The following is a 24,271-nucleotide window of genomic DNA, read 5'->3' as shown; positions in this document are numbered from 1 at the left end:
TAAATTTTAATGATTATTTTTAATTATGTCAACGAGTAGATTTTGAAGCCAATGAGCTATAATATTCAAATGGCATAGTCTCTTCATGCTCATTTAGAGGTCAGTCTCAAATTCTCAATCTTATCTTTGGTATAAAAAAAATAGATTTTGAAAAAAAAAATATTTCAAACAAGGAATTAACCTAATGTCATCCACTCATCCTTAGCCACCATTTGTTACAAATTACAACACACTCTTCATAAGTTCTATCATCTGACACTGACTTGTTCTTCCTTATAAACTTCTTAACTCTACAACTTATGTAAGAATATATAAATAAGTCCTTGGAGGGAGAATACAAGAATAATACTCGTGTCTCTGTTGAGCCTAATGTATCCAAGCAAAATAAGTTAAGATCACTGACTAAAGAAGTGAGAAAGCAAATATGTCTGATAGAACCTTTAATTATGGTGAATATATAAAATTCAATAATTATAGAAAATTTTTTATTTAACAATAATAAAAAAAACATCCAAATAAAGAAGTGAGAAAGAAGTGAGAAAGCAAATATGTCTGATAGAACCTTTAATTATGGTGAATATATAAAATTCAATAATTATAGAAAATTTTTTATTTAACAATAATAAAAAAAACATCCAAATAAAATTCAAAATTTAAAACACCATATGTATATATAATTTTAATTTAATTCGAGTCTCAATCCTATTTTTGATAAAAAAAAAAAGAGAGAGAGTAGATTTTGAAAAAAAATTATTTCAAACAGGGGATTAATCTAATGTCATCCTTAGCCACCATTTTTTTATGCCTCCATAAAACTCAACTAAATATAAACCTAATCTATTGTGTTACAACACACTCTTTATAAGTTCTATCATCTGAGACTAACTTGTTCTTCGTTATAAACTTCTTCATTCTAAAACTTATGTAAGAATATATAAATTAGTCCATGGAGGGAGAATACAAGAATAATACCCGTGTCTCTGTTGAGCCTAATGTATCAAAAAAAAATAAGTTAAGATCAGTGGTTAAAGAAGTGAGAAAGTAAATATGTCTGGCAGGACCTTTAATTATGGTGAATCTTCTTAATTTCGCCATTGAGCTTATTTCCATAATATTTGTGGGTCGTGTCAGCGAGTTGGCTCTCTCCGGCGTTTCTATGGCCATCTCCTTTTCTTCTGTCACTGGCATTCGTTTAGTGGTCAGTTCCTTTTATATCTCTTAACACTCTTTTTACGTTTCACCAATCAGATTTTTCTCCTCTTCTTTTCTTTTATAATTTGAATTTATTAAAAAATATCAAATAAATATAATCCAAACTGAACCATCCCAATATTTTGTTCGGTGTTAGTTATAAAAATATTTCAATACCAAACCCGATTACTCCCCTCCATGGCATGGAAACTAGAAGCGATTACTAATTCATTGCCAACTGTTTCTATTGAATCGACTAACCTTGTGTTCAACTCCTTGTTGGTTTTATATAATGACAGATAGGAATGACAAGTGCCTTGGATACCTTTTGTGGCCAATCATATGGACCAGGACAGCATGGCATGTTAGGTGTACACGTTCAGAAAGCCATGCTTGTTCTTATCATCTTATGCGTACCATCTCTATTATTTGGGCAAACACAAAATCCATATTGATTTTATTTGGCCAAGATCACAAAATCTCCACAGAAGTAGGAAGATATGCTCAGTTAATCATTCCATATCTTTTTGCCTCTAGTATTCTTCAGTGTCAGACTAGATTTCTACAGACACAGAACATTGGAGTTCCAATGATGCTCAGCTCTGGAGTAGTTACTGCACTGCATGCTGCTTTGTGTTGGGCGTTAGTGTTAAAATATGACTTAGGGAGTAGAGGAGCTGCCATATCAAATTGTATATCATATTGGGTGAATGTGTTGATACTTGCGTTATATATTAAGTTTTCTCCAAAATGTTCACAAACTCGGACGGAGTTTTCAGTGGAGGCATTCCATGACATTCCTTCTTTTTTGAAACTTGCTATTCCTTCTGCTGTTATGGTTTGGTAAGTTTCTACTAACTGTTGCTTTTCTCATCGTTATACTGTTCGAGATCCTCTACTAATGAGTTTTTGTTTGGTTCCCATTGTGCTGAGCAGCTTGGAACTGTGGTCGTTTGAATTGATGGTTCTCCTATCTGGTCGTCTTCCAAATCTAAAGTTGCAAACATCAGTGCTTTCTATTTGGTTAGTTCCACATTTGATGTAGTTCTCACAATTCTTAGCTACCAGCACTTTACATGTTATTGTGGATAATTATTATTTGCACCTATGTTAATTAATGTTGGAAATTACAGTATGAATACAACATTAACTATTTGGATGATCCCGTTTGGATTAAGTGGAACTATAAGGTAACTTAATTACTGCTACTTGCTTATGAATATTTAGAATTCTGTGACAACAAATGTCGAGATCAAAGTAACAATTGTAATTGCATAATTATTTGTTTTTGTTACAGTACTCTTGTATCTAACGAACTTGGAGCTGGTAATCCTTGGTCTGCACATTTAGCAGTGTGTGTAGTGGTAGTAGCAGCCATTATTGAGGGTATCCTGGTTGCAACACTGATGATAATGATACGCAACGTTTGGGGCCATGTTTACAGTAACAACGTACAAGTGGTTCAACAGGTGGAATTTATGCTGCCAATTCTTGCAGCATCCAATTTCTTGGACGGGCTGCAGGGTGTTGTCTCAGAAATTGTCCGAGGATGCGGTTGGCAAAAAATGGGTATTTTTATTAACTTAGAGTCATATTATGTAGTTGGAGTTCCGTCAGCTATTGTGTTAGCTTTCGCTTTGCATATTGAATAAATTAGATTTTCATAATTTGTTCTAGTTTATCACCAAACAGAATACAAAAATATAAAATTTTATGTCTCTATCCATCAGTGTCTTGTCCTGTCCTGTTCTCAGAAACAAACACAGTCTAGAGATGTTCAATGAAGCAGAGAGTATTGACCCCTGGTTGCATTCGCCTCTTGCTCCATAGAGGTAATACACTACACTATTATATGTCTCTTTTAATTTTCTTTGAGATTAAGATTATAATGACAATCAGTATAGACTGCACAATGTATAGAGCATTCATTCAAGTCTTGTGTGCTGTGTTTTGATTCTTTCATATTCAATAACCTCTCTGATTTGAATTTGGTAATTGTGAAAAAGGATGACAATGATTTATCAGGCTTGATAGACATTGAAAAGGCAAGATTGAGGGGTCAAAGAGAGCCTCCAAAAGAGAGAGGCAAAGGAGAAAAGTTCTTTGGACCCTGAACTTGTCAATATTGTTACTGTTCTTGAACCATTCTTGTCTAAGTTGTGCTATTTTATTTGATACTTGGATAATTTGATAGACAGATCCTTGGTTTTCTTGTGTTTTTAAAGCAAAATTGTGTATTCTTCAGTTGTGTATGGTTAGGATTTTAGCTGTAGATTTTAAGAGAATAGGTCACTGATTGGTGAAATTCAGGATTCTTGATTTATTTTTATTGTACAACTAGATGATTTCCAACAAAATAGTAATTGTTAATTAATGTTAATGTGATTATTGTCTTATATAATAATTGCTTCATAAGATCCTGATGTCTATGTAACTCTAATGAGTGGTCAATGGGTTGATAATGAGATACATCCCGTGTTATGATTGAGCCAGTCACAATATTGCAGATCCAATGTCGCGACGAAGCTGGAAGCTGATCAATCTTGCTATCCTTTTCTTTATTAATCAGACTAGTATTTTGTGGATTATGTTGATATATAACTTTTTAGAAATTCCGTTACCCGACGTAGTGTTTGGTTGATGTCCATGTCTCATTGAAATATGGACACAGTGACACATGTCTGCTGTTCAGCTCAAACACTCACTAAGTGGGCTCCAGAAGTGGATTTTAGCACCAAAAAGACTATTTTACCCTTACTAGTCATCTGTTTAGTATTTAAAGTGTATTTTACATAATCATTAGATATCACGCATATCATTCAGCCCTATTTTCATTTTACATTGTATTTTTACTTCAGTATGAGTCTCTAAACCTCCTAGGTTTAGGGAAAGAGCCCTGCTGAGTCCTATGAATTAATAAAAGTATTATTATTTTTTCTTCGATCTGTGTTTAATCTGTTTCTAAGATGTATATCCGCTCTTCAACATGGTGAATAGGATGATCGAACAATCAGCTCTGTTCATCACACTAAGACGAACGTGCCTGACAAACACCTGCGTCTACTTGGGTTCGTGTGAATACATGACTGGAAAGCACGAGCCAACAGCTATGTTTATTCATCTCTCAGATGGTTAATCCACGACTTCGTTGAGGACTTCTCAAGACACCAGTTCAGCCGATTTCCGGGGAGATTAGGGTCTCCGTGGTATAGGCTAGAATCCAAAAAAGCAGCGTTCTCTGATCCGGAAGATTTGACCTTGTCTATGGCGCTTTGAGTAGGATCGCCAGGAGAATGAACTGCTAAGCGCTTCACCCTTCGTCAGATTGGATGACCACGGCCAATGGCGTTCAATCTGTAGCAAAGGAGATCAATGACCATGGCCCATGGCATTGATCACATACAGCCTGCCATAGAAGAAGATCATTCACAAGCAGAGAAGACAGTAGTACCAAAGTTAATTCAGAAAGGTAAGGCAACTCCAATCCTCAACTCTATCCTTAAAGTATTAGCACCCTGTTATAAGAATCCTAAACTCCATAATCCAACAACTTTCTGATCTGCCTAACTAAGAACTGCAAGATAACCATAGCTTGCTTCAAACCACAATCCTCGTGGGATCGACCCTGACTTGCTCAGGTATTACTTGGACGATCCAGTGCACTTGCTGGTACAACAGTACGAAAGTGTGGGATTTGTGCTACCAGATGGTAGCAGGATATGCATTTGGATGAGAGGTACGTTTCGTACTTGCAGATGGCCGGGTTGTACCATCTTGCCAGATGAACGAAAGATGGTTTAAGCTGGATGAGCCCTTGGTTAGTGCGTTAGTGGAGCACTGGCATCCGGAGACGCACACGTTTCATATGCCGTTCAGGGAGTACACCATTACACCACAGGACGTGGCGTACCAGTTAGGACTGCCGATCGATGGATATTATGTTAGTGGTTGCCTGACAGATTTTCAGACGTACATTGAAGGTGATCGACCAGCTTGGGTGTGGTTCGAGGAGCTGCTGGGTGCATTATCTTCTGCGAACCAAATCCAGAAGTTTGCAGTGAACTGCAGCTAGTTCCAGGAGATATTTGGAGAGCTTCCTAAGGGAGCCGATGAGCCCACTGTTAGGAGGTATGCCCAGGCCTATATCATGATGCTGTTACGGACTCAGCTATTTACCAATAATTTCGGCAATCACATTCACATTAGGTGGCTCCTATACGTAGCCAGGCTTGAGGACATGGGTGGGTACAGTTGGGGATCAGCTGCTCTCTCGTGGTTATACCGGTGCATGTGCTACGTGGGGAACAGACACATGGTGAAGTTAGCTGGACAGTTATAGCTACTTCAGTGGTGAAGTTTGCAGTGGTCTTGATGCGGATTTCGGAGGATCATACTTTCTAGAGGAGATTAGCGCCATCATGCAGGAGGATGATGCAGCACGTCGGGGTCCACATGCCACCGGGACTCAGGCACACCTAGATGTGGACCTGAACGAGCCTCCGTCGAGTCCGATTCATGAGCATTTTGCCTTGAGTGGTACTCCTCCGTCCGCCTACACTGTTGCCCCACATGCTGGCGCAGGACCGTCTAGGGCCCTCCCCACATCTTGAGCTAGGACCGGCTAGGCCACCCCCACAGCCTACACATGAGGATGATGCAGACGGAGAGGATGACGAGAAGCCGATAGCCCGGAGACGCTAGAGGGTCCTGTGACCTCGACGCTGCTTCACGGGTTCGCATATGTTTGGATGACTAACTTCATTATTTGGGTTTAGCGTTGAGTTATGCACCTTAGTTTCTTTCAAGTTGCTTTCGTTTTGTCATGCTTAGTCGCTTTAACTCTGCAGTGACCTTGTATTACTTAGTTACTTTGAATGTGTGTGCATAGCCTGTGAGTTATGTTACCAGTTTATTTCGTATTACTTATGTTGTATGAGTTATGTCACTAGTTTATATCAGTTATGTTGAAACTGGCTTCATGCCATTATTAGTCCATATCGCCCCACATATATTACATATGTTACGTATTTGCTAGATACTAGTGTTACTCAATGCGTTCCAAAAATAGCTTCCATATAACATAAGTCAATAGCGGCAAAAATAACAATTCGAACAACACATTACATAAACTGAATAAAACGGATTGAAATACGAAATACGTAACAGGCTCAAGTGTAAAAATGAAACTAAAACAACTAATCTGACTACCGACTACACATCGACCCCAGTCCCCGTGGTGACGCCGCCTTGTGGACACCTCCGACGTGTGTGTTCTGGTTGTCTGCACATACCACATCTCTTGGGCCTGTTTGGATCAGCCTCATCCATGGTAGTCCGAATCCTGGTGGTCCTAGGACACCCTTCACTCGCACACCTCTTGGAGGGATCTGGTATGACTGTGTGTCCATCATACGGAGGCCAAAAACTCTCAGGGATGGGAGGAGTGAATCCCATCCGATACACACTGAACACCGAGCTAAGAAGATACACCTGGTGCACATAGGGCTGCCAAGTGAGCCGTGAATAAGCACAACATGCTAAGGCGTGGCAGCATGGATAATCAAGTGCCTGAAAATATCCGCAATCACATGTCTGATCCCTGAGTGACACTCTGTAACTACCAAGTGAGAATGACCAGTAGGTGTGGTCTCAGAGACAGTGAACTCAGAATTATCTCTATCATACAAAGTCACTGTGAAGCACCTCGACGTCTTCAGATTAGCCTCTATAGCCTTCACCAGATGTTGATTGAATTGCTGTCCGGTTCCCAGCTGGGCCTCTGCCTCTCTCCTCTTGTGAACGAATAGCTCTGCCAACCTCCCGTAAGTGGCCTTCACTAGTGAACACAACGGAAGGTTCCTGACCCCCTTCAGGATGGAATTAACACACTCGGAGATATTCGTCATCATGTGACTAAACCTCCTACCCTCATCCCAATGCTGAGTCCACATCGCATACTCAATCCTGTTAGCCCAGTCACACATGGCAGGGTATTCAGTTCGCAGAATATCAAACCAGTAATTGAATTCCACCTCAGTCTTGGCATAGGCTGCATTCACAAGAAGCCTTCATGCATTCTTGCCCTTAAAAGTAAGGGCAAAATTTGCGGCCACATGTTAAATACAGAATGTATGATATGCAACAGGTGGTAGCCAACCTCCGTCGGGTGCCTCAAGTGCGGCCTTGATACCGTTGTGCCTATCTGATATCACCAGGATACCTGGCTGCGGGGTCACGTGCTGGCAGAAATAGGATAGAAAAAATGACCAGGACTCCACATTCTCACCCTCCACGAGTACAAATGCAACAAGCAGGATGTTGGAGTTCTCGTCTTGTCCAATCGCAACGAGTAGTGTACCCCCATATTTACCGTACAAGTGGGTCCCGTCAATACTCACCAACGGCTTGCAATGCTAGAATGCCTCAATACACGGTGGAAACGTCCAGAAAAACTGGTGAAAATAGGCTTGCGAGTTGTCCACCTGCCCCCCACTCAAACAGGACTCGTCCTCAACACCGCAACACTACCAGGCATTGTCAGCTGTACACCTAATACCCATCGTGGTAGCTTGTTATATGACTCATCCCAATCTCCGTAAATCTGTGCCACGACCTTCTGTTTAGCCAACCAAACCCTCCTATAAGTCGGCCTAAACCTGAAATGTGTCTCTGTCGCATTCAGCAGTACCTTGATGCAGACAGATGAATCAGCTCTCACCATCGGCATGATGAAGGCCGAGACCACATGATAATCAAGACTCCTGTGATCGCTCGAAATTGACGTCGCCAGACACGTATGAGGTCCGTTGTACCGTTTTACCTCCCAAATACCCTTGCGCTGGCGGAGACTGATCCTAATCAACCATGTATACCGTTCCTGAATTCACTACACTTCCCAAGATACTTGCGATAATCAGACTCCACCACTTTGTACTGTACCCAACGTCGGATGCTATACGTCTTCATGCTTAACACAGCCTCCTCTTTATCCTGAAACTGCTGACCAACCTGAAACTCTGTAAGACCTCCGGTACCCTGGGTTTTCCTGGCTCCAAATCCAGTGGGTTTCCCAGGAATCCCCTCCTGTCTTATGGCATCCAAGTTCAAAGATAAAAAGTGCGAAGGGTACTGCTGAGTCCTATAGCTAGAACCACCGCTAGCCTCAGCTGGATTACTCGCTGCAATGTCATCACCACTATCATCAGCAATGATGTCTGGCTCCATATCATCATCGTCATCATCATCCGGCAATGCATCATCCATACCAGCCGGTGCCCCACACTGTAAGGGAATCAGCACCCTATCAACGATACCAACCTTTCCGCCACCACTGCGATTGAGATCAACGGTGAATGACGGGGAGGCGACAGGCTCGTCCCGAGGTGCAATCACAGGCACGGATGAAGATGCAACAACAGGTCTCGAACCTCCTGAGCTAGACACCACATCAACCAGCTTTGCCAACAGCTCAGGTGTCCTGACCTCGGAAAACTGCCGATGACAATGGAACATAACCTCCAAATCTACGTCACTCCCTATGACGAAAGAGTTGTACTTCACGACATCTCACAGCACTGAGATCAGAATGCGATAGAATAACTTCTTTACCCGTTTCACGCCTTGCAGCCCAAGTTTTTTTGTATTATAGAATTCAGAAAGTCATCGAAGCTCATTGTGGGTCTCATAAAAATACTGAAGGAATCCTTATCAGTGAACTTCACACCAGAGCGTGTTTTTTTTTTTTTAATGGACCCTCTATAATGCACCAACACTAAAAAACTCTCCTCACTAGCCATTATGTTTCACTCTAATGAGAGGAATTCACGTTCACACCATATTTATACACGTCTGGGGCTTCATAATTCGAAACAGCCAATTTCAAATTTTATATATATATATATATATATATATCTCACCTTATAATTCGAATCAGTGTTATTCGAACTACCTTATGCATAATTCAAATCAGTTCGGTTCGAATTACGTAGAACATCATAAATGCATAATTCGAATTGATCAAATTCGAATTACACTTCCCTACTAATTCGAATTGATATGATTCGAATTACTTCTAATTTTAAAGTTCGAATTTGATTGATTCGAATTACATAGAAACATGTTTTTGGCTGATCCATATTACGTTTTTGCAATTGGTCGAATCCTGTAATTTATCCTCCCATTTGATTTAGTATTGTGATTTGCTCTAAAATAAATATTAAATTTTATTAAACATCTATAAATTAAAAAAAATACAAAAATACTTTTATTAGTCATAACATATTCTTTCTATTCATCATAGTTATTTGATTTATTAATATTTTTTAAAAAGATACTTAAAAAATATAATACAAACTAATTAATAAATTATTAAAATACAAAAATAATAATTAATTTAATAAAAAATATAATTATAAAATTATTAATTATTAAAAAAATAGAATTTTATATAACTATTTTATTTATAATTTAGCCAACCAATTCAACCAATCATATAAGAGATGATCCAGTGAATTTGAAATAGCTTTAAATTTAGGTTTAGGGAGACCTGATATGTTTTTCCCATCCGACGATCCTAGTACTAACAAAAATTGATTAAAAGAAAATAGGAGGTAAATATGAAATCGGTATTTAAAAGATTTTGACGCAGACAAAATAGTATTTAATTTTTGTTATTAACAAAATAATTCTTAAATGATTTTAAAATTTAACAAACGTGTTTCTAAGCTTGTCGAAGCACATTTCCGATGAAAAAGATACTGAGGTGGCCATAGAAAAATTCAAGATGAAATTTTTAATTAATTAATTAATTAATTAATTAATTAATTAACCAGTCCAACTTGAAAAATCTAAAATTCCCATTTCTAAATCCTAATCCCCCTTCTCTTTCTCCTCTGAATCTTAACCTCCGCCCTCTCCAACACACACTCTCGCTCATGAATTGCCATAAACTTGAAAATCCTCTTGAACCCTAATCTAGTAAGAGATCCTCCCTCTTCATCACACTCTCACTTTTTCAATCATGAATTGTTCCAAATTTACAGATTAATTTACAATTCAAAAAGATTAATAACAATAAAATTCAGAGATATACAAACAGATTCATATACAATAATTAAAATAAAATAAAATAAAATAAAACTCAACACAAACACCACAGAAGCAAAAGGCAGATTTAGACCAAGCCAAAAGAATAAGAAACAGAAGAGGCACCACACGGCAGAGCCAAGATAGAACACAGACAGAGGAGGTAGGGCAGCAACTGGCGGCGAGCAGCGAACAGCTACAAGCGGCGACTGGTGGTGGGTTAGCAAGCGGAGGTGACAGAAACGAGGCCGATGAGTGAGACGCACGAACGATGCGATGCCGACAGAAGAAACAGACGACACAGGAGTTGGCAGACGCAGAAGACCCGACGACAAGATGGCAGCCGTGCGATGTCGGTGACAGCGACTCTGTAGACTGAGAAGGTTGAGCTCTATGTCGTTTTGGGGAGAGTGCGTTGAGGAGGGTGGATTAGATTCAAAGGGGGAAGGGAGGGGGATTCAAAAGCGGGATTGGGGGATTAGATTCTGGATAATTAATTAATTAAAAATTCTACCTTGGAATTTTCGGTGGCCACTTTAGCATCATTCTCATTAGAAATGTGCTCCGACGAGCTTAGGGACACGCTTGTCAAATTTTAAAATCATTTAAAAACTATTTTATCTATAACAAAAGTCAGGTACTATTTTGTCAACGCGAGAATTTTTCAGATACCGATTTGGTATTTACCTCGAAAACATATTAATTCGAACCAATTTAGTTTAAAACAGAAGAGGAATTAAAACAAAAAAACTCAGCATTGTTGATCGCACTGTGAGGGCACATTGCAGTTATATATATTATGTATGCTCCTACTCCTACAATTTACTACCTAACGCTGACTTATAATCTATAATTATAAAGATCAAAATTGGCATGCGATGTAACAAAATATAAAGGTCAATGATTTGTTAGTTGAGTGTTTTGTGTTTGGATTATTCGATACCTTGCTTCTAAATATGTTGAGTTCCTATACATGCATCCCTCCGTGTGTCTCAATCTGCTAAGGACTAGGGTGGTTGCACTCCGAGATAATTAAATCCAAATTAACATTTCAACCTAACTTGGAAAATAAAAAAAATACTAATTAATTATTTTATGAGGCACACGCATTCCTCTACAAGAAATCAAACATATGGTACCATTCAATCACCAAAAAAAAAAAACATATGGTACCATTGGAAAGCCCCTACTACTTCTGCTTCATCATGCACCCCATCCTACTGTACAAAAACAATTAGAAAAATACTAAGCTTGTTAACATGTCTTACTCTCTGCTACCAAACGCCTTGTTTCATTTGAATGTATTCTCTTGCTACAACTAACGTTAATTATTAATTAAAACCAGCTTCAATTCAATTCCTGCCGACAATCTAATTTAACTTTTGTTAACTCTTCTTATATATGATGCCACGTTCATCTATTAGGTTATATTCAACATACTATTCTAATTATAAATTGGTCCATGCTACACTTTAATCATTTTGTTTGTGTCCTTGGTTTTTTGTTTCTTAAGTTAACTGAGCTGCCTTTCTTCATGCAGAGGTTGATTCTATAAGTAAAAATAACTTTGTGACACCAACTATGGAAGTGTAGTGCTAGCTAGTAGTGGTACTAACTCAGGGTGATTGCAATAATTGATGATATGAAAAAATAAATTTTTTTAAAGAAGCTGTAGTTGGTTAATATTTTTCAAAGGTGGGCCCTGCAGGCAGTTCATCTGGTTGATACATGAAAAAAGAAATAGAAATAAAGAATATAAGCTAACTAATAGTAATGATTGTAAGGGATTCCATGTCTAAACAGTCAACCAAAAAATCATATTCATTCATAGGGAATACTATATTAGTATATAGAGGATCCTCCTGGTTCAAGAAAGTATGTGGAGGCCAACATGCTAGTGGTGAATGGTGATCCACTAAGCATAAATGTCTTCTATTTGTTAATGTGAGGCAGCATTTTAGCTAGTCTCCTCAGTGCTCAGAGCTGCATAAGATTGATTGGTATTATCTGATCATATCCATCCAAATTCCAAAATGATGTACAATTCAATATTTGCCAAAAGCTTTAGCCGTTATGAGCAGAAAAAATTGGGATATGGAGCATTTGTGGGATGCTTAATAATAGTTTTGAGTCTTTGCACAGTCTTTAAGCCTTACATAGGTCCTATTCATGTTTGTGAGTCCTCAACTCTTAGTTCTTAATAAACATCCATGCATGGTGGATTACTCATGTTCATTTCTTAGTTCTTACTTTTTTGTTTCTGTTTCTCCACAGTGAAGCTGAAGCTCTATGTCAGCTTTGACACCAAAATGCTGATGCTGAATGAAACTAGCAGCTTTCCACAAACAGCCAGAGGTAAGACATTGATTCAGGTCTATTTATAGTTTAGTCACACAGATAAGATAACTTCCTTCTGAAGAAAAGTAAATAGAAGAGACAGAAACTTGAATAAGGGTGATGACGCCAATAATTTTGACAGAAACTTCTTCATTTTGCAGTTGAAGAGACAGAAACAAAGAAAATGGAGCAAGGATGCTTTTCATAAGAAAGGACAAATTTTTACCAGGTACAGGGAGATATCAGAGTCCATGGAAAATCCTCCTCTGTTTACATTGTGACACCTGAAACAACAACCTTGCCAGAAAACTCCTCATGGACCATAAGGCCTTATGCGCGAAAGGACGATGCAGAAGCAATGAGCCGTGTAAGAGAATGGTCAATAAAGGCAGTGAAAGATGGCATGAAATTCCCACAGTGCACACTATCACAGCATTCCAGCTGTGATATTCTCTACTTCAGGCTATATTGGCAACCACTTCCATGAATTCACAGACATCATCATCCCACTGTTTCTGACTTCTAGACAATTCAATGGACAAGTTAAATTTGTCGTGTCCGAAATGCGTCCTTGGTGGATTTCTAAGTACCAAGCAATTCTCAGTAAGCTGTCCAATTATGAGGTCTTGAACATTGACAAAGTTGACCAAGTTCACTGCTTCACATGTGTGAATGTTGGTCTCAAAAGGTATCCAAAAGAACTAAGCATTGACCCTCAAAAGTACTCCTATTCCATCAAAGACTTCAGGAGTTTTCTGAGAGACTCTTATTCAGTGAAGAGAGTTAATGCAATCAAATTGAGAGAGGAGGGTGAAGATGAGAATAATAAGAATAAGAAGCAGCAGCCAAGGCTTTTGATTCTTTCAAGAAGAAGAACAAGATCATTCACTAACACAGCTGAAATAGCAAAGATGGCTAGAAGCATGGGATTCGAGGCGATCGTAATGGAAGCTGGTGGAAGCATGTCAAGCTTTGCAAATGTGGTGAATTCTTGTGATGTGCTATTGGGAGTTCATGGAGCTGGCCTCACTAACATTGTTTTCCTTCCTGAGAATGCAGTTTTGATACAAATAGTTCCTCATGGTGGTTTCGAATGGCTTGCCAAATATGACTTTGAATTGCCCTCAAAGGATATGGGACTAAAGTACTTGGATTACAAGATAAGTGCGGAAGAAAGCACTCTTATTCAGCAATATCCACAAGATCACATGATCATAAAGCATCCCCCATCCATTGGGAAACTTGGATGGGAAAGATTCAAGTCTGTGTATTTGGAACAACAGAATGTGATGCTAGATCTCAATAGGTTTAGGCCTACATTGCAGAAAGCCCTTGAGCTATTGCAGCAGTAATGTAAGTACTTGTTCACGGTGGATGAGTCTTTTTTGTTTTATTGTTATATTTATCCATTGTTTTTCAAGTAGTGTACAGAATAAATGATGAACAAAGAAGTCATCATGTGGCACAAAATATTTGTACTTGAGGGAAAACAATGTTCAGTGGGGTCGAGATGTTTACTGTGGGAACTTTTTGTATCTCTATGATGTATAATAAAGACAAATGATAATTTTAGAGTTATTTAACTGAACCAATTGCATGTTTTTGGTTGGTTCGTCCCATTATGTATTTATCTCCAGAGGCACCATGTTGTGTATTGCTTGGAAGGAGTCTTTGTCGCTTCTATGAATTAGTCACTGAATTAGTTTGGCAGTGCGTGTAGTGTTAGTAGGCAGCAGTCATTATTGAGAGTACTCTGGTTGCAACATTGATGATAATGATAGGGGCCATGTTTATAGTAACGACGTGGTTGGACACGTGAGACTCATGCTGCCAATTCTTGCAGCATCCAATTTCTTGGACGGGCTGCAGGGTGTTCTCACAGGAATTGTTAGAGGATGCTATTGCCGAAAAAAGGGTGCTTTTATTAACTTAGAGTCATATTATGTAGTTGGAATTCCGTCAGCTATTGTATTAGCTTTCTTTTTGCATTTTGGAACAAAGGTATGTAAATACAAAACCGAAATTTATTGTTATTATTTGTGGAGTGTCTTAATTATTTATGATTATCAGACTAAGTACTTAAACAATTAAGGGCACATATGATTTCAAGCTAGAGTTCCTGTACAATACCTAATAATTAAGACACTCCACAAATAATAATAGATTTCAGTTTAGTATTTACATACCTTTACTTCAAGATGCAAAAGAAAAGCTAATACAATACCTGACGGAACTGCAATTACATAATATGATCCTAAGTTAATAAAACTTAAAAGCACCCATTTTTTGTCAACGGCATCCTCTAACAATTGCAGCCCATCCAAGAAATTGGATGCTACAAGAATTGGCAGCATGAGTCCCACGTATCGAACCACTTGTACGTCGTTACTATAAACGTGGCCCCAAACATTACGTATCATTATCATCAGTGTTGCAACCAGGGTACTCTCAATAATGACGGCAGCCTACTAACACTACACGCACTGCCAAACGTGCAGGCCAAGCATTACCAGCTCTAACTTTGTTAGATACAAGAGTGCTGCAACACAAACAAATAATTATACAATTGCAACGTTCACTTGATCTCGACATTTGTTGTCACAGAATTCTAAATGTTCATGAGCACGCAGTAGTAACTAAGTTACCTTATAGCTCCACTTAATCCTAACGGATCATCAGAAGTTGATGCTGTATTCATACTGAAATTCCCAACATTAATGATTAGATCGGTTCAAATAATAATATCCACAATAACATGTAAAGTGCTGGTAGCTAAGAACCGTGAGAACCAACCAAATAGAAAGCACTAGTGTGGCTGTTAATAAAAAATAACTAAATTCGAAGAAGGGAGTGAATCGAAGTATTAGGTAAGCTTTCGGAGCAGTAGTTGGTATAGCAGGAAGCGCATTTGGGGATGTCAAGCAAAAGTTTGATTAGCACAGTAAATCGAAGAGTTTCAAAGTCAACGATTATCTAGCAACTGCCACAGAATCGAAGCAAAAGAGTTATGTTTTTTAAAGTTTATCAGTTGAGGATATGGCTATAAATATTGGAAGACTCGAAGATACAAGGATTGGAACTTGGTTTCAGAAATTACTCATGCACACTCACATTCCAGCGACTTTCTGAGTCTACTTTGAGTCAAATTTCTGTAAAGTTCATTCCACTTGTTTTTTACTTTTCTTTTATAATTTCTACAAAACTTTAGTTTTCATGTTTAATTTATCTTTTAAGCAACTTTAATTTTCTTGTCAAATTTACATTTTACCACTTTCAATTTCCATGTCAAAAGTTCTTTGATTCAGTCGAAGACATTCTATCGCTTTATTTAAATTCAATAAAAGCCATTTCGATTTTAGTCAATTTTACTTTTAAAATTTTTTATTTAACACCTTTTTAGACTTTTCTTTAAATTTCGTCTAATTCGAAGATCTTTAATGCACTTTAAAAAAAAACTGATACTCGCAAAAGAGATGTTGGTTTCGCTCCTAAACCATTAAAATGGAACTACCATCGATTTACTAAAAATCGATAAAACAGTAGTGGCCAACTATCTTTGACGCATAATAAACATTCGTAGCTTCAAAATTACCCATAATCGTATAATCGAAGATTAAAAAGCAAACACAAAAAAATATCTTTACATTTTGGGTTTTGTTGTTGAAGAGAGAAAATAAAAAGAAAGAAGAGATGGGACAAGAAGCGGTAGTGTAGTGAGTGGTGGTGGTGAGTGCGAGTGGCCGGTATATGGTGCATGTTACACACATGAATGAAGAAATGATAGAAGAAGCAGTGATGAGTGGTGAGTGTGAGTGGCTGGTATATCTATGTTACCCACATGAATAAAGGAAAGGTAGGAAGCAACTTTCCGCATGGTTATAAACTCAGATCGGTCTAGTCGGTTCGACTGAAAAATTGGTAGATCAGATCCTAAATCGGTCCGAGTTACTCTGCTAATCATTCTTGCATTTGAACCGCACAAAATCCTCCTCTGTTTACATTGTGAGACCTAAAACAACAATCTTACCAGAAAACTCCTCATGGACCATAAGGCCTTATGCGCGAAAGGACGATGCAGAAGCAATGAGGCGTGTAAGAGAATGGTTGCTAAAGGCAATGAAAGATGGCATGAAAAATTGCCACAGTGCACACAACATCACAGCATTCCAGCTGTGATACTCTCTACTTCAAGCTATATTGGCAACCACTTCCATGAATTCACAGACACCATCATCCCACTGTTTCTGACTTCTACACAATTCAATGGACAAGTTAAATTTGGTGTTTCCGAAATGCGTCCTTGGTGGATTTCTAAGTACCAAGCAATTCTCGGTAAGCTATCCAATTATGAGGTCTTGAACATTGGCAAAGATAACCAAGTTCACTGGTTCTCAGGTAGGGGGTGCACATGGCCCGACCCGGTCTGATGACTCAACTCAGTCCTAAATATTTTAGGGACTAATTTGGTGTGATTTAACGGGTCTAGGGGCTAAGGATATCGAAAATAGACTTGGCTATTATTTCGGACCGGATTAAGTCGAATCTGACTTCATCCGTCCCATGTGTATCTTAAGGTAGGTTTGGTGGAGAGACATGGACGAAAATACTAAGACCGAGAGACAGAGACATAAGAGACAGATATTGAAATAAATATCAGTATTCTTTTTGGTGCAAAGTGGGAGACAAAAAGTTGAAACAAGAATAAAACTCTAATTTAATTTGCACAAAGAGTAAAATTGGAATTAATTAATTGAAATGAGTGTATTTTAGATATAAAATGTTATTAAAATTTCAGTCTCCATCTCTAAAAATTTTAGTTCCCTGTGTCCCTATTTTTTGGAGGTACTGAAATACTGAAATTTTGGGGACAGAGACAGAAAATTTAGTACCAGTCTCTGAACCAACAAACATGATACTTGTCTTAGTACCTCAAAATAAATGTTACCTAAGGAAACTAAAAAAGGTATATATATTTTAATTTAATTTCAATATTATGTTATATTAATTATAAGTTTATTGTTTTATTTTTAATCATACTTGTTAAATTAAAAAATAGATCAAAGAAATATCAAATCAGAATTTATAGACAAATTCAAGTTAAAATATAGATATTAACTTTTCAGTAATAAGTTTTTTTTTTTATGAATAAGTGCATCATAAAATATTTAAATTTTATCGAGTTTAGAGTCGAATTAAAGTCTAAAAAATAGACCCGATATATATTTAGGGTCGAGTCTGAGTCAGAACAAATCTAATTTCACCCGATCCAGAAACACTCCTACTAGTTGTGAATGTTGGTCTCAAAAGGTATCCGAAAGATCTAAGCATTGACCCTCAAAAGTACTCTTATTCCATGAAAGACTTTAGGAGTTTTTTGAGAGACTCCTATTCACTGAAGAGAGTTAATGCAATCAAATTGAGAGAGGAGGGTGAAGATGAGAATAATAAGAATAAGAACCAGCAGCCAAGGCTTTTGATTCTTTCAAGAAGAAGAACAAGATCATTCACTAACACAGCTGAAATAGCAAAGATGGCTAGAAGCATGGGATTCGACGAGGCCCATCGTAATGGAAGCTGGTGGAAGCATGTCAAGCTTTGCAAATGTGGTGAATTCTTGTGATGTGATATTGGGAGTTCATGGAGCTGGCCTCACTAACATTGTTTTCCTTCATGAGAATGCAGTTTTGATACAAGTAGTTCCTCATGGTGGTTTCCAATGGCTTACCAAATATGACTTTGAATTGCCCTCAAAGGACATGGGACTAAAGTACTTGGATTAAAAGATAAGTGTGGAAGAAAGCCCTCTTATTTAGCAATATCCACAAGATCACATGATCATAAAGCACCCCCCATCCATTGGGAAACTTGGATGGGAAAGATTCAAGTCTGTGCATTTGGAGCAACAGAATGTGATGCTAGATCTCAATAGGTTTAGACCTACATTATTGCAGAAAGCCCTTGAGCTATTGCAGCAGTAATGTAAGTACTTGTTCACGGTGGATGAGTTTTTTTTGGTTATATTTATCCATTGTTTTTCAAGTAGTGTACAGAATAAATGATGAACAAAGAAGTCATCATGTGGCACAAAATATTTGTACTTGAGGGAAAACAATGTTCAGTGGAGTCGAGATTACATTGTTACCTAGATTATTTCTTTATCAATAATAGGCTTACCATTGTAATTATTTTTTTGGTTAGAGTACATAAAGAGTACATAGTATATAAGGTGTAATAACTCAATAAATATTTTCTAAGGGAATTTTTCATTCTCTTCAACAATGGGTCCCATAGTCGGTAGCTAGGTATGGATAAGGAGGCATAGAATACATATGGTGAGCTACAACAATAGTCAAAGAGCCTAACATAGCTAAGTTAATAGATAATTGAGCATGCCATGAAGTTGTTAGGATCTCATATAGACCTTTATGACCCTGGCCTGTAAATGGACCCTTATGGGCCTCTAAGATCTCTTTTATACCATGACCAATCCCCCAGTTGGTTCTATACATGTGACCAGCTATCAGGAAAAGAATCGCAATAGCTAAATGATGGTGCGCAATATCAGTCAGCCATAAACCGCCAGTTACTGGATCTAATCCTCCACGAAAAGTAAGAAAATCCGCGTATTTTGACCAATTCAAGGTGAAAAATGGAGTTGCTCCCTCGGCAAAACTGGGGTAAAGTTGAGCCAAAAGATCCCGATTCAAGATAAATTCATGAGGAAGTGGAATCTCCTTTGGATCTACTCCAGCATTTAAAAATTGGTTAATTGGTAAAGATACATGTACTTGATGCCCGGCCCAAGAAAGAGATCCAAGTCCTAGTAATCCTGCCAAATGGTGATTCAACATAGATTCTACATCTTGGAACCATGCCAATTTTGGAGCAGCTTTGTGATAATGAAACCAACCAGCAAAAAGCATTAAGGCTGCAAATACTAATGCACCAATTGCGGTGCAATAAAGTTGTAATTCACTAGTTATTCCAGATGCTCGCCAAATCTGGAAAAAACCGGAGGTTATTTGTATTCCTCGGAAACCCCCGCCAACATCACCATTTAATATTTCTTGGCCCACTATTGGCCAAACCACTTGGGCACTAGGTCCAATGTGAGTTGGATCACTTAGCCATGCTTCATAATTGGAAAAACGAGCACCATGGAAATACATGCCACTAAGCAATGAGAAGAACTTATTTCTCTCCCTGTCTTAATTCCTTCTGGTTCATCAAACCATCAACATCACAGCTTGAACAGCTTAGGGCATGAGATTTTCTTCATGGTGCGGTGAGCGTGGAGAGCAACCAAGCTGTGAATCAAATAAAAAAATGTTGTGAATTGAGATCAATCCAATTTTGCCATTTTCTTTCTATCCCTAATTTTTCTTTCGACATTTTCTTTCCTCCATTCTTACCTCTTCCTTCAAACTCATCCAATAGAGTTTGATGAGAGGCTATTTCGCAAGATTCTTTCTTGGTGAACATAGCTGTTCCGATCAACGAGTTGGAAGAAAGAAGATCTGAATCCTTATTACTCTATGATTCATTGATTTCTCAAAATAGCGAACATGGTAAACATATCCTCCCATTGTAGAGGTCGTGGAGCTATATTGGCTTGCTCTCATTGCAATAAGCAAGGCCACATAGAAGATGTATACTATAAGAAGCATGGGTACTCCTCCCATTTCTATCAATGGCAGCAACATAACACCACCATTAATCACGTGATCACTGAGGGGCATGATGATATACTCAGTGACAAACAATCCCCGCTCAATTGTCTCCAAGAGAACACTGGAATATCAAGATCTGGGTTCACTCCAGAGCAAAGATTTGCCTTGTTAGAGTTGATCAAAGACAAAAGTGTGCAGCAACAACCTCATAATGCAAATCAAATTTTGACTAATTCCATTCAGACTTCAACTCCAGGTAAAACCATTGCATTACATTTTAATGCGAGAATTATGAGTATTATCACTCCAAAATCTGCACTATGGGTCATTGATTTCGGTGCAACAGATCATGTGACTTTTGACTTAAAAGATTTTGCAAGTTTTCAAAATATTGCTCCAATCAATGTGATATTGCCAAATGGGACCAAAACTGTTAGCACCATCATTGGCACAATCACATTCTCTCAAAATTTTTTTCTCAAAAATGTTTTATCCATTCCTTCTTTTAATTTTAAACTGATATCCCTCAAACTTACATTATCAACTGTTAATCAATGATAAGTGTTGTGAGATACAAGATAGATAGATTCACATCAAAGATGATTGGCATTGCTGAGTGTATAGAAGGGTTATATACAATGAGTAGAGAACCAGAATTCTCTCACTTTTCCTCTCTTCCAACAAAGCAAGCTTCATTGGCGGCAACTACGACTACTACTCATCCTACCACACCTTCACACAGTGAGCACAACAACATTTGGCATCTTAGATTAGGACACATACCCATGCATAAATTGATTTTTCTGAAGAAGTTTTATCCTTTTATAGATTGTATTGCTTCAAAACTTCCTTGTGATTCATGTCATTTTGCAAAACAAAAGAAATTATCTTTTAATCTTAGTACAACTAAAATAAAAGATTGTTTTGGCTTAGTTTATATGGATATCTGGGGTCCTATTTCTGTCCCTTCCAATGAAGGACATATGTATTTTTTGACTGTGGTGAATGGCAAGAGTAGATTCACTTGGATTTTTTTTATGAAAACCAAATCTGAAGCATCACAATTGGTTATTAATTTTGTGAATTTTGTCAGAGTACAATTTGAAAAACAAGTTAAGTGTATAAGGACTGACAATGGGCCAGAGTTCACTCTAAAATCCTTTTTTGCATCAACTGGAATTTTACACCAAACTTCTTGTGTAGAAACACCGGAGCAAAACGGGATTGTAGAGAGAAAACACCAGCATATTTTAGGTGTTACTAGAGCAATGCTATTTCAATCAGGAATTCCACATTGTTTTTCGCAATATGTAGTTGCTCACGCCATTCACCTAATTAATAGGCTGCCCAACACTAACCTGGATAATGCTAGTCCTTACAAGCTTTTGTATGGTAACTTACCTGACCTTTTATATTTAAGAGTATTTGGTTCTCTTGCATATGCCTCCACATTAACAAATTCAAGAACAAAATTAGACCCAAGAGCCAGAAAAACAACTTTTCTTGGATTTAAATTAGGAACAAAGGGTTTTCGACTTATTGATTTAAAATCAAAGAAAATTTTCATTTCCAGAAATGTAACTTTTTATGAAACTCATTTTTCATTTTTTACATTCCACTAGCACTGACATTTTTGTGGTACCCATTCGTACTCCACAATGCATTGATATTTTTTAATATGATACACCATCCACACATCATTTGCAATCACCCACACATACCACACTCACAGATTCAAATGAACATTTCTCAAGCTCAATGCACTCACCAATTTCCTCACACACCATTGCACCTATTACCACACCACACACTACCAATGCACCTGCATCACAACACTCTGACATCACACATGACTGCATTACTAGAAAGTCTGAAAATGTCAAGAAACCGCCTGCTTATTTGAAGGACTATCATTATATGACAACCTACACAGCTCACTCTAGCAACTTTGTCAACTCTAACTCTTTAGATCCTATCTCACAACACTTGTCATATGATAAACTAACCCCAACATATAAGTCACTTTCTCTAGCCATCACCTCAAATCAAGAACCTAGCACTTATGAGGAAGCGGCTGTACATGAATATTGGAAAAAGGCAATATAAGATGAATTGATAGCTCTAGATCAGAACAGAACTTGGTGTCTCACTGAACTCCCAAAAGACAAGAAGGCTGTGGGTTACAAATGGGTTTTTCGGGTAAAATTCACTCTAGCATTAGCAGCGGCAAAGAAATGGCATTTGAAATAGCTGGATGTCAACACTGCCTTCCTTCATGGAGATTTGGACAAGGAAGTTTATATGAAGATACCACCTGGTTTGGCTGTGTCACAACCAGGTTTGGTTTGTAAATTACAAAAATCTCTATATGAGCTTAAGCAAGCAAGCAGGCAATGGAACATTAAGCTCACTCAAACTCTTGTGGATGCTGGTTATAAGTAGTTTTTTGATGATCATTCACTCTTCATCAAGAAAGATTTTTTAAGCTTCACTGTCATTCTCGTATATGTTGATGACTTGGTTTTAACTGGGAATGACATTGGTACAATCAATTCTATCAAGAAAAATTTGGATGACAAATTCAAAATAAAGAATCTTAGTGATCTCAAATACTTCTTGGGAATGGAAGTAGCATGCTCTAACTCTAGAATTCACATTTATCAGCGGAAGTACACCATGGACCTTCTCAGGAATTTTGGTTATCTAGATTGCAAGCCTCTCTCTACCCCCATTTGATTTTAGTCAGAAACTCTCAAAGGAATCAGGTACCATTTTAACAGACAACACTGTTTACAGACAGCTCATTGGCCGACTCCTTTACCTCACAAACACTAGACCCGATATCTCTTATACTGTGGGACGTTTGAGCCAATTTTTGGACTGTGCAACCACTTCTCACCTACAGGCTGCTTTTCGCGTCCTCCGATATTTAAAAGGCCGACCTGCAACTGGTCTCTTCTTCTCCTCTACTTCTAATCTGCATCTCATTGGATTTGCCGACGCTGACTGGGCTATCTGTGCCGATACTTGTCGCTCCGTTGAAGCTGAATATAGGTCTCTTGCTGTTGCCACTTGTGAAGCTAGTTGGTTATCTTTCTTAATGGATTTTCTGGGTTTGCCACTTCAAAAGTCTATTACTCTATTCTGTGACGACCAGTCAACCATTCACATTGCCAATAATCGCATCTTTCATGAAAGAACCAAATACATTGAAGTGGACTGCCACATTGTTCGTAAAAAGTATTTGTCTGGTCTCATTCATTTTATGTCAGTTCGTTCCAAGGATCAACTTGCTGATTTTCTTACCAAAGCTCTGCCACGGGTCCTTTTCTTGCTAATGTTTCCAAGCTAGGATTGTTAGATTTACACAATTCTAGCTTGCGGGAGGGTGTTACCTAGATTATTTCTTTATCAATAATAGGCTTACCATTGTAATCAGTGGAGGAACCAGAAATTTCATAAGAGGGGGCCAATTAAATATAAAATATAACAAAAAATTAACAAAATCAAGGAGTAATTATATTATATAAAAGTCAATGTTCAACTACATACTTTAAGATTTTTGTATTTTTAAACTTGCTCGACGATGCTTTATGGAACTAAAATCATCAATTATCATCTCTGAAGTGAATTTTGAAGCAATCTCCTTTTCAATATATACAATCATATAATCTGCTAAAAATTCATCTTCCATCTTGTTCCGAAGCCTTGTTTTAATAATCTTCATAGCTGAAAAGGCCCGTTCAGTTGTTGCTGTTGTCACAGGAAGAGTCAAAACAAGACGAATCAATCTATCTAATAATTTTAACATTTAAAGAAAATTTCCTCGATTCTGAGACTCATGACTTTCGTCATGTCCCCTAAAAGCACAAGCTTGAAACGTTAACCATCTGACAGTATCAATAGAGGCTTTAAGACGTAATTTATTGCTTAAAACTTGTTGTGAGCTTTGCTTAGCCAATACTTTGTCAATGTGACATAATTGATTA

At 37.8% G+C, this 24,271-nt stretch overlaps 1 protein-coding gene and 1 pseudogene across 1 annotated transcript; one reads left to right on the top strand and one right to left on the bottom strand.

Moving 5' to 3' along the window:
• Positions 1 to 1,069: 1,069 nt before the first annotated feature.
• On the top strand, positions 1,070 to 13,824 carry LOC112740648 (protein DETOXIFICATION 16-like; annotated as a pseudogene).
• An 898-nt stretch (positions 13,825 to 14,722) lies between these two features.
• On the bottom strand, positions 14,723 to 15,310 carry LOC140178403 (protein DETOXIFICATION 16-like). Its single transcript, XM_072215324.1, has 4 exons — positions 15,258 to 15,310; positions 15,086 to 15,151; positions 14,837 to 15,000; positions 14,723 to 14,742 (listed from the first exon to the last, which is right to left on the bottom strand). Exons 1-4 carry the CDS (start codon positions 15,308 to 15,310, stop codon positions 14,723 to 14,725), a joined length of 303 nt encoding a protein of 100 aa, XP_072071425.1.
• Positions 15,311 to 24,271: the final 8,961 nt, after the last annotated feature.

This window comes from Arachis hypogaea, chromosome 14 (assembly GCF_003086295.3).
Source record: "Arachis hypogaea cultivar Tifrunner chromosome 14, arahy.Tifrunner.gnm2.J5K5, whole genome shotgun sequence".
NCBI lineage: Eukaryota > Viridiplantae > Streptophyta > Magnoliopsida > Fabales > Fabaceae > Arachis > Arachis hypogaea.
Note: the sequence above shows the minus strand (reverse complement) of the source record. Positions and strands in the feature narration are given on the sequence as shown.